The sequence below is a fragment of the Anomalospiza imberbis genome, chromosome 5 (genome assembly GCF_031753505.1).
Source record: "Anomalospiza imberbis isolate Cuckoo-Finch-1a 21T00152 chromosome 5, ASM3175350v1, whole genome shotgun sequence".
In the NCBI taxonomy this organism is placed as follows: Eukaryota; Metazoa; Chordata; class Aves; order Passeriformes; family Viduidae; genus Anomalospiza; species Anomalospiza imberbis.
Window position 1 is genome coordinate 50225302 of NC_089685.1, and position 11417 is coordinate 50236718.

Here is an 11417-nt window from a genome sequence, read left to right on the forward strand (position 1 = left end):
TATGGTGTAGAGTGTTTTTTCATGGTTGTTTTTAAAATAATTCATTATTTAAATCTTGTTCCTTCAGCGTTTATATGTGAAAGAGAGCTGCCTCTTTGGTGTGTTTTGCTGGATGATACCTGAGCATGGTTAGGTGGATATACTTTAATACAAAACAACTTCTGCAAAGAAATCACAAAACAGCTATAACTTACACTGTTCCCTCTGTTCCTTTGGCTCTAATGATGTTTAATGGTTGGGTTTTCCTGTTACTTTCTTGTGGCAGGAGTTTGGGGGATGTGGAGCGAGTTCCTGGAATGTTTTCTTCCTCATCTGTTTTGCTAGGCTTTTGTGTTTGTGTAAACAGTAGAATCCAAGTTTTGAGACTCTGCTTAAGAAGGACACCAGTGTAGTAACTACCACTTTATCTATGTTTCTGTTCTGAATAATGTTTGACTGGCTTCTCCACTCTTAATTTCAAACCAGTAAAATCTCTGTACCTGTGCTGTCTTGTGTTAATGAGCAAAGTACTGAGCTATGTTATAATATCAGTGGTTTTTTAATGTTCCTCCCTAAAACTTGGCTGTCTTCCAGGTGTTATCAGTCTGCTTCCAGCTGTTGACTATGGGTGCATATCCTGTGTCCTTTATTGTTAGTCCAGCCTTTCTCACTGTCTTGAAGTTGCTATTACCCTAATCCTAGATAAGTATACTTGTTTCTCAAACAAATAATCCTGTTATTCTTTAGGAATTAAGCAGAGAGTGCAGGTCATAATTGCACCTGACAGCCTTTTGCTTCCAGCTTCTGGGAAGGTGAGGAAGGGCCCTTGCACCCTATTGCCTTTGCCTTGGGGAGAAGGAGGGTGGGAAAAGGCTTAGTGGTGCCTGAGCTGCACTGCTTAGTGCTGACTGAATTGCAAGGGATTAGGAACCTCTTAATGAGTTGTGAAGTGAAAGCCATAGGCTTGGTTGAGGAAGAAATCTTTACTTGGAAGATGAAGAAATATGCCTCTTTTGACACAAAATAAAATGCAGTAAGGTGAGGAAAACATAAGTAATAGTACCTTTAAAAAAATTTAAACAGGATAAATCTTTTTAGGCTTAAATTTTGATCTGAACTAAATGTACAGGCAGGTTGGGGAGAGGTTGATAATTTCACCATAACAAGCAGATGCAAGATACTCATAAATACTGAAATGTTCCTGCAGAACTGGTCATAACAACTACTTGAAGTGCCTTCAATAGGTGTTTTCCCCCTGAGAGATTTGACAAGCTAAAGAGAGTTTTCTTAATCTCTGCAAACATGTATGTCAGATTGAATCAGGTTAACAAAAGTACCTAACTAGCCATCTTTTTTTTTTTTTTTTTTTTTTTTATGAAGGGAGAAAGGGAGAGATGCAAGTAATGTCCTAGCAGTGAGTTCTATTTGTTATTTCTGTCTTGCCTCTAGTAAGTGTTTGCTTAAAACAGAAGCCAGTGACTCACTTCATCCCTCAGTTCCCTGGTTATAAAAATGTAAGCTTAACTCTAGCAAAGTTTAAAGCACTTACTAAAATTACATCTTAGATGTCTTGGGCTGTACATAAATTGTTCCTTTTTCTAGGCCTCTTATGCTCTTGTTAGCTGAATTTGCCAGGAAAAAAATATAAACCTGGTGCTCAGTACTGAGGGTCATTTCTCTTGGCAGCTGGTGCTTGTGCTGTAAATAAGGCTATGGGTTATTTGCCTCAAGCAGAATTTCAGATGAGAGCTTAGTTTGTGTGGTGTTGGTTTGGTTTCTTAAAAGGACATTTAGCTCCATGGATTTTAAATTTGCAGAGTAGCTAATGTGCTGCAAAAACATTCGCTATGGCTTGTGAACTCTTGAGAAGGGTAAAGAAAGGAAGAAGACAGTTCTGTAGGCCTTCCTTTGTGCATTGTTTCTTTTGAACATAATTGCAATGCAAGGCATTCACAGTCTGGAGAGATACTGTACAGTCTGTTCTGTAACCTGTCTCGGACAGTGCTGCTGTGGGAGAACTACACAGGTGCAACAAGGGCCTTGGAAGCGAAACACTTCCTGTTGGAAAAAGCTCTGGAAATGAAGCCTGTGCTACATAGTTTGCTCTAAGAGCTGTGAAATCAGCGGTGAATGTCTGACTCTGTTACTTGTTGTGGATCTTTTAGAGTCTCTTTGCAGATCCCAAGTTCAAAGCCATGGCCTTGGACATCATTCTGCTTTCTGCTGGTTTGGCTTTTTGGAGAACCAATGTGATTCTGTAGAGAGAAAGTTCATGCTCTGAAGTGCTCAGAGTTGTAGGGAAAAGCACCTGTATGAGCCAAGTGGCACTGGGATCCTTAGGTGTAAAGGGGATGAGAAGATTTGGAGGCCTTGTCAAATAAGTGGTAGCTTAAACTTTCTATTTTGTGCTGTTTGCAATAATAGAACGTGGCTGCTACAATTGAATTTTGAGTCCTAGAGCAGGACAATGATGCACTGAGCAGAAAACGGATCTTGATCACTTAATACCACCAGCTGATGAGATGAGTAATTAATATTTTAAGGTTTTAAAAAGTGATAGAAAAGACTCAGAGCTTCATTATATTTTCTGACTGGTGTCAAAATGCATTATTCTTCAATGTTTGGCTGTAAGTTTTGACACGTAAATGGTGACTTGAAGGGGACCACAAAGGTCCTTAGAATTAATGAATTATGCACTGCCACTTTCATGCTGGTAGTGCCTATGTGATACAGTTCTTGTTCAGACAAAAAGAACATTATTAAAATAGTTTGTATAAATAGAGGTGTTACAGATTCAATTTCAGGAAAAATCGCTGCAAGAATCTGGACTGAAATTTTGAAAATATGATAAAAGGTAAAGCAGCTCATATGGATTCTTGAGCCTTTCTGAGATAATTGAGGCTATAATAAAAACAGGAGATCAGTAGTAGTAAATGAAATAAATATTCTAAACAGAGCTCTAGGACATGTTCTGACAAGGCTGAGATGCCTTAGTGGATGTGTGAAATGTTCTCATTTTAGCTCCCTTTCAGTTGTTTTACACTGGAAAGAAGGGCACAGTTTCAACCAGAAGAATTTCCATCAGAATTATACAGGAGGCTTTGTATAAGCCTCGTCTGTTTCTTGGTAAGAAACTGTTAATGGAAACCTTAAAACAAATATTTATGGCTCCACTTGATGGCTCTTGGATAGGTTACTCTTGGGCATCAGCCTCTTGACCTGCCAACAGGCGCAGTGCATAACTAATGGGTGCTGGGGAGTTAAGAGATGTCAGCAATCCAGTTTACTGGTACAGTTGTGTGAGCACTAGATGGGGCTGTTACTCCACTTAGTTTTTTTTTTTTTTTCCTGGAAATTCATGGACGCACCCCTGTGACAGGATATAAAGGTGTTGCAATGTGGGCTGTCTGGGTTCTGCTGCAGGCTCTAGCGGGGCTGAAATAGGATAGATGATGAGTAATAACCTAATAATTAAATAAAGGAAAAAATAGCAAAGTAAAAGTATAAATATCTTGCTGTATAGTTTTTCTAGAAATAAGCACTGCTGCCTCTCCCTAACTTTCCTCGCGTAATCATCAAATAACTGTGAAGAAAATCTTGGGGAGAAGTGAAGACCTACCCACGGCAAAATCAAGTGTAGAGTTCAAAGTTTGTTCTCATTTAGAAATACTTGGTGCCTTTTAAAAAAACCCCGAAGTTAAATTACCTACATATTTTTTACTTCATTGGATAAACGTTTAGTCTGAATTTAGATTAACCAATCTCAAAGAAATACACAGCCTAAAAATTGGCAACATTTCAGGGATTATTTAGATGTGATTTAAATCATTAAATACCTCTTCAGAGGAGATGGAGGCGCTCTCACTTGCTGCATGGTGCTTACTTTCTAGTTAAAAGAGTGATTTTAATAAAAGGGAAGATCCTTACAACTTATTGAACTGACTTCCGTCCCTGATAAATTACTCATTTATGTATAACCACAAACCACAAAGTGGTGCTCTTAATCCACATCCTGACTAAAAAAGTCATTTTTTGGTCCTTTTCTAATATTGCACAGTAAGAATCTATGGAGAGAAGCGTGTTTTATAACGGTTAGTTTGGTTTCTGCAGCAGTGCCACCACACTTACTGCAGTCTATAATGGTAAAACATTTTTATTTCATGCTACCTTCAGAGGGTTTGAGAGGAACAATCTGGGGAAAACAGTTCAAAGAAATGGTTAAAAATCTAATGGAAGAAGATGCCACAACTATAGATGATATATCTAAATAATAAAACTACGTAATTGAACGCTTAGATGATAATACTAAATAAAACCAACTCAATCTATCTGCAAACCTAGAATTTCACCTGTGTTTCATTTGGAAAAATAAGCTTTCTTTGAAAGCCATGGGCTAGTGCAATGCCACTGTGCTGGTCCTCTACAGCACCCCTGCTCCCCATCCCAGTTTGTTCAGGTTTCTAAGAATTCCAGTTATACTGACCATGGAGTGAGTATGATCTTCCAGGGAAAAGGTCAGAGGGTGTGTCAATTGTGTGTGCAAACACTACAGGGATTACCAGTGGGCATCATGCTAATACACGCACTGCTGCCTTTTACCCTCAACTATATGAAGCTATATGTGTAATCTCATTAAAATACTTCCACAGGTGTTCACAAATAAGTAGTTCTTAGCAAGAGGAAAGCCCATTTCCCACAGTGCCTGTGAATCCTCCACAGCTGGGAGAAAAAAGGACCTAAATGGTTTTCCAAGGGATGTCATTCTGGCAGCATGACTGAATTAAATTTATTCCTTTTTTTGCCCTTCACCTCTAGATTCCAGTAGCACCTCTTGCCATTTCTTCTCCATCTGCTCTTTGCACATCAGGAAGACATCTTCCAAGTGCTGCATGGCATTGTACAGGTCTGGGTTGGTCTGGATGGCCACGCAGTCATAGGTCATCCAGGCTGCACGCACTGCAAACACAACAGGTAGTATTATTTTCTTGCCAGGAAAAAGCAATGGCTGATTCAATAAATAAATTCAATAAATAAATTCAATAAATAAATTTAATTAATAAAATGAATTATTATCAGTTCAGATCTTGGAGAAGGCTGGAAAATAAAATGGAAACTGCCTACAATAATACTAGATTAAATAGACTGTTCAGTATTACTTCTTTATAAATGTCTCAAAATAGTTTATAATGAAAGTACACCAATGTAAATTACGAAACAAGGATGGACGCTTCACCTAAAAATTACAACAAAACAGATAATCAAATGGAAAGGGTCAAGAGAGTGTTTTAAAATATTTGAATATTATATAAGGAATCCTCCCTCCAGACCAGTTACAGCTTTTGTTAGGTGAGGAAGAATAAGATCAAGGAGATTGCAACAGAGATGAAATATTTTAAGGACAACTTAAGTAATGAAATTGATCTTGAAATAATCAGTACCTTAAATTATGGAATTGATTTTGAAATAATGAGTCTCGGATAAAGCTGACCAAATAGTTTTAGTATTTATGTACTAATGTACACTTGTGTACTTTCCCTTTTATTTTACCAAGAATTCACTATAGTACACTGACCTGAGAGGTGATATGTATCAATTTTTTAGAATTAAGTCTCATTTATATACTATATTTTACTAATTGTACGTTAAATACCTTAGTAGTATTTCTGGTTTTAACCAACACTCTGAGCTAAGCGTGCATCACCTACTGATTTTTAATTCTGAGCCATCTGAACCACCTAAATTATTTGCATTCTTTTTCACAATTAAGAACACGAGGGCATTAGTTGATGGTGATTGTTTTAATTATGTTTCTATCACACAGAAGTTTACAGAATAAATACAAAAATAAATCTTCAGTGTCTTTAGTACAAAAATCCATCTCATTCCTAATAAAGACTCGTACCTGTTAGTTTTTCCATTTCCTCCAGAAGTTCCTCCACGTCCATTTTAAAGTTCTCCACCATCTTTCCCCTGTTATAATAGTTTCCTTCCTGAGATTCTGATTCAGCCATCTATAAGGAAACCAGGAATTTCCTACTTTATTTTACTCTAAAGTGAGTTGATTTTCATAGCTGAGATAAAGTAACATTGCAATAAAAAAATAAAAGCATATACTTTTTAGATTGACATGTGAATTCAGGAAGAATCTGACCTTAAGGTTGCTGTTCATCCGTATGCTGCATATTATTTGTGACTCGTTTTGAAATTACTAGAAAGAATTAGCTAAAATATGCTGTGCTTGTGCAAAATAAAGATTTTTTGTATCAGTAATTAAAGGTCATTGTGTCAAACCCTTCACTAGCAAACTTCATTACCGTGTTACAGTTGTCTTCCAGCTTCTCTCCCAAATACTCTGACCCAGGGCAACTCCTTATTTTCAAAGTTAGTTGTAAAATCCCCATTTGTAGCCAGTATTTATTTCACAGTTGCAGGCTCCAGCCAGGTTAAGTACAGAGTTTTGTCACCATAGAGGCAGATAAGTGATTGTGATTCCCTAACCTCTGCTTAGTTGTAGGGAATGAAATTCTAGGATGTAAAAATGCTTGGGGCAAAAATACAGTTTTAGAACCTTAGTGTTCACCGAAAATGTGACACAAAGTATTGCCTTTAATTTCCTTTTCTGAAAACCATCAGTGGATGGGACAGGACTGTGAAGAAAGAGACAGAAGAGCTTCAGTGTAGTGACTTTATACATCACACCGCGTAGTTTTTATCCTATGATTTCTCAGACTCAGTGGGTATCTGTTCCCCGGGCTTTATTGCCGATGTGTGCGGAAGGAACGCGACTTTACACGGCTTTACAGCATTGTAAACCGGTGCCAAACCTCGGACGCTGGGTGTTCCAAGTGTCTCTTCATGCAAGGAGGTAAAACTGGGGTTAAGCGGGCAGCCCCCTTGCCCCGGAGCCCTTGGAGAGCCCAAGCCCCGGTGCTGTCCTACACCACGGGCACCTTTCGGCCGCCGCCAGGGCCGCGTCCCCCGGGGCGCCGGGGCCGCGCCGCCGCCCGCCCTCACGGTCGGAGCGGGCGGACACGGGACACCAAAGGCCGCCCGGCGGCCGTGCTCGCCCCTCCCGCCCGCTCATTGCCCGGGCTCGCGAGCTCGGTTGATTCTGTGTTTCACGAACACAAGCGCTTGGGAGAGCTCGGCGGCCGGGGGATCGGCGCGGTTGGCGCTCCGCGGCGCCGGGCTGTGGCTGTGCCCTGGCACCGTGTCCCCGCTCCGTGTCCCCGCTCCGTGTCCCCGCTCCGTGTCCCCGCTCCGTGTCCCCGCTCCGTGTCCCGCCTGCCCCTCGCTTCCAGCGCCGCCGCGGCCTGCTCTGTGCGGCATCACAGACAGAATCACAGACTTCAAAAGACCTTCAAGATCATCGAGTCCAACCCATGCCTTGACACCTCAACTAAACCATGACACCGAGTGCCACATCCAGTCTTTAAATTTTAAACACGTCCAGGGATGGTGACTCCACCACCTCCCCGGGCAGACAATTCCAGTACTTTATCACTCTTTCAGCAAAAAACTTTTTCCTAGTATCCAACCTCTATTTCCCTTGATGTCCTCTGGTTCTGTCAGTTGCTGCCTGGAGAAAGAGACCAACCCCCACCTGACTACAGCCACCTTTCAGGGAGCTGTAGAGAGTGATAAGGCCACCCCTGAGTCTCCTTTTCTCCAGGCTGAGCACCCCCAGCTCCCTCAGCCGTTCCTCACAGGGTTTGTGTTCCCAGCCCCTCACCAGCCTCGTTGCCTCCTCTGGACACGCTCAAGCGTCTCGATGTCCTTCCCAAACTGAGGGCCCAGAACTGGACACAGCACTCCAGGTGTGGCCTCACCAGTGCCGAGTACAGGGAATGACCTCCCTGCTCCTGCTGGCCGCACCATTCCTGATACAGGCCAGGATGCCATTGGCTTTCTTGGCCACCAGGGCACACTACTGGCTCATGTTCAGCCGGCTGTCGACCAGGACCTCCAGGTCCCTTTCTGCCTGGGCACTGACAGCCACACCGTCCCCAGCCTATGACGCTGCAGGGGGTTATTGTGGCCAAAATGCAGGACTTGGCACTTGGACTTATTAAACTTCATCTTATTGGGCTCTGCCCATCCATTGAACCGAGCCGTGTGCGTGGTTTCGATGGTTTCTACGTGTGCTACAGCGGTCCTGCAGATAGAGTACGGTTATGTTAATAGAACTGCCAGTCTGCTGACTTTCAGTGTGCTTAACCATACAGCAAAAGCAGAGAAGGACAGAGAGAGGCTGTTAAACAGCACGGGGCCAGGCGTGCTGGGCAGCGCCGCGTCCCTCCGCCCCTGCCCGGCGCGGTGCCATCCCCGGGGCCCGGAGCAGGGGAGGTCCCACCCTCCGTGCCCACGGTCCCACCCTCCGTGCCCAGGGCCCCACTGTAGCACGGACCGCCCTGCTCGGCCAGCCCTGCCCCGCACTGCCCCCGGGCACGGCGAGCCGCAGGAACTGCAGTCGTGGCAAGAGCGGCCGCGCCAGGTGGCCTGTGGTGGTTTCAGGAACTTTCCTGACAGTAACGCAGAAGGTACATCTCAAGCCCTGAGTTTAAAGCTGGGTGGTGCTTCTGCTGCTTTTCTCAGGGAGTCTCTCCCTGCCTGCGGGATGGAGGGAGACCTCAGAACAGGGCCGGCAGCAACAGCACAACGAGCAGCAGGTTCACGGCTAAAGAGATAGGTTTATATTGGATATAAGGAAAAAATACTTGCCAGTGAGGGTGGTGAGAAGTTGGAACAGGTTGCCTTGAGAAAGTTGTGGATGCCTGTTCCTGGAAGTGTTCAGGGTCAGGCTGTATGGACTAGTGGAAAGTGTCTCTGCCCATGGCAGGGGTGTTGGAACTGCATGGTCTATGAAGGTCCCTTCCAAACTGTTCTGTGATTCTATGATATCTGCATCATTAAAACAAAAAAAAAAGCTGGAGAAGGTGTTTGCAGGACTAGGCAAAAGCAGGTTAGGATTCTTCTGGAGAAAGAGCAACAAGACTCAAGGTTTGTCAGGAGTTAATAGATAGGAATTATCTGGTTTATCGCAGAGTGAGAATCAAATCCGATTTCTAAATTGTCCGTGCTCCAAGTCATGTCCCATTACAGATCAATATCCAAACCTTTAATGCTTTCGGCTGTCTCTTGTTATCCTTTTTCATCCACACAAACACAAACTTAGTCCTATTTTTAAATTATTTGGTATATTAGTATTCTCATTATGCAGCAGACTTGCTCATCTCTTGCAATCACCACTCATTTTACTGCCAACTGAGTAGCTGGTTTGAAGATGAGACTATCTTCAAAATAAAATTAAGTATTTATTCACCTAAGTTACACGAAGGTAACTTTATTACAGAGCATTGTGTTGCTAAAGCAGGTGTTCAAAAGCAGCTGAGTAAAATCCCTGACTAGAGGAAGTGCTAGCAAATTACTGGACCTTCAGCTGGCTGATGAAGGTCGATGCCTAATTATTAGGTCATTTCAGTTTTCTACTTTATTTCTTTTCATATGGTGCTACCCTTGAAAATTTCAAATAGCAAATACTGCAGGACTGAACTGGAAATCACAACAGAATTGCCATTAAAAAATAGGCTTAATAGGATTAAGAAAACCTGCTACTTTGAGAGGCAAAGCTCATGAGGCAGAGCAGACTCTTGGGATAAAGATGGGAGGTTTTCTTTCACTTTTAGATCATTCCTGTGCTGTGCCATGTTGTGCTTATCCGCAGAAACTACATCGAGGGTGTTTGTGCCAGAAAAGTGCTGCCCTTCCTCTGCATGGCCCCTTCCCCAGCCACATCTTGTTCTTTCTCACAGTGTGTTGTTACCAGCAATCCTTGGCTGGCTCTGAAGCCGTTTGGCTGTTGTTGTTTGAGACTTACACATTAGCCCCTTATCTTCTGAGTTTCTACACCTCTGTGGGCTTAAGTTGACCAAAAGATCAGTCACAGTCTATCAGCTATAAGCCACAGTTTTAAGTCTTATATTAGAATGTGAAAATAACTCAAGAAGTTTACTGCTTAGTCCTAGAACTAATCTTGAGGCTATGGTGCAGCAGCTGTGTGTGATTAGGATGGTTCCTACATGTGCTACAGCTATCCTGGAGATAAAGAGGATGGTTAATAAAACTGCCAGTCTGCTGCCTTTCAGTGTGCTTAATCATAAGGAAAAAGCAGAGAAGGATAGAGGATGTCAAACAGGCAATGTTTTCTTTGTGGATGCACATACAATACAAGATGTAGCAGGAAAAGTCTGTTTTTCACAGGACAATAAATGACTTCTGTCACTTCACTAAGCAGGGGGAAAGGCTTGTTGATGAATGAGGAGGATTATATAGGCTGAAGCCTGAACTCTGAACTATTAAAATATCTTATCCAACCAGTCAGACTGGGAGCACAACAGAGACACTGGTGGGGGGAAATTAGAAGCTGCAGGTTTTGCTGCTTTTGCATATGCTTACTCTGAATATTTAACCCTTTGCCTTTCACACTCTGTTTTACAGTGGGGAGGTGTAGAAACTGAAAGGAGGAAGATTATCAGTTGTCATATTTTTAAACAAGAATCTGAATAGGTTTTCCTTCAGGTCCCCTTGAGGAAGGGAATGTAATTGCCTGTGGAATGGAACTCATTTCAGTAAGGAACTCATTTAAATGAAAAACTGTTATTTGCATTTTACCTACTTTTTAATGGAGAATGAGGTATAAGACAGGTCCCCTGCTCCTTCATGGAGAAAACACTACAGAGAATCAATGCAATTTAGTACGAGAATGAGAGGAAAGCTGAAACCAGAGTCTAAGCTTACATTCTGCAGCTGTAGTGATCTTTCTATTTCAATAAAATTTTCAGTCTAGAAGATGTCTCTCCTGGTTTACTCAGGGGATAAAAATCCATATCACAGGACTATTTCGCTGATACTACTTTGCCCACTCCTGCCAGTGTCTGTAGAGAGATCAAGCTATGAAAAAATCACTCCTGGTTTTCACCATTTTGCACACATAGGTTAATGCCAGCTGGAAGAATAATGCTAAGGAGAAGACTCTCTTAAATTAACTATCTTCTTTGATACCTAGAGGTATTGATTGTGCCACAACTAAAATTTTCCCCACAACAACATAATTATATGCAGCGATAAAATGTTAACAGGAGTAGGTGAGTTTGGCTAAAACAGTTGGCAGAGATTATATCATCTGCTGCATCTTCCCCAAGCCACCTGCATTGAGTTGATGAGTGTGAAATGAAGTTTGTCTCTCAACAAGAAGTAGCTCTCATGTTGTTTACTCTTGAAATGCAACTGCCTCTCACTCCTGTGAATTAGGTAAGCAAATAATCTTGTGTAGACTTATATAAGCAGGACTCAGGACTCTGAAACTCTTAACACAAGATTTATCAGTGATAGGGGAAGACAGGCCAGCAGCTGGGGCTTGTGTACATTGGTTGGAAGAA

General features: G+C 42.2%; 1 protein-coding gene across 6 annotated transcripts; it reads right to left on the reverse strand.

Moving 5' to 3' along the window:
• Positions 1-4115: 4115 nt before the first annotated feature.
• On the reverse strand, positions 4116-7017 carry SYCE3 (synaptonemal complex central element protein 3). Of its 6 annotated transcripts, none has more exons than XM_068190681.1 (4): positions 6804-7017; positions 6584-6626; positions 5882-5990; positions 4116-4935 (listed from the first exon to the last, which is right to left on the reverse strand). In XM_068190681.1, exons 3-4 carry the CDS (start codon positions 5988-5990, stop codon positions 4766-4768), a joined length of 279 nt encoding a protein of 92 aa, XP_068046782.1. In that variant the 5' UTR covers positions 6584-6626; positions 6804-7017; the 3' UTR covers positions 4116-4765. The 6 variants fall into 6 exon arrangements, with proteins under 6 accessions (XP_068046782.1, XP_068046781.1, XP_068046778.1 ...); XM_068190680.1 differs by having other exon boundaries at positions 6548-6626; XM_068190677.1 differs by having other exon boundaries at positions 6294-6626; positions 6804-7015.
• Positions 7018-11417: the final 4400 nt, after the last annotated feature.

Bases quoted from the DNA above. Each gene is read 5' to 3' on its own strand.
- SYCE3 (XM_068190675.1), bottom strand. From the start codon at position 6,673: ATGTATAAAGTCACTACACTGAAGCTCTTCTGTCTCTTTCTTCACAGT. The intron at 5,991-6,547 runs GTTCTAAAACTG...GTTTCCTTATAG, and splicing joins CATTTTCGGTGAACACTAAG to ATGGCTGAATCAGAATCTCA. The intron at 4,936-5,881 runs GTACGAGTCTTT...TTGTGTTTGCAG, and splicing joins GGAAATGGAAAAACTAACAG to TGCGTGCAGCCTGGATGACC.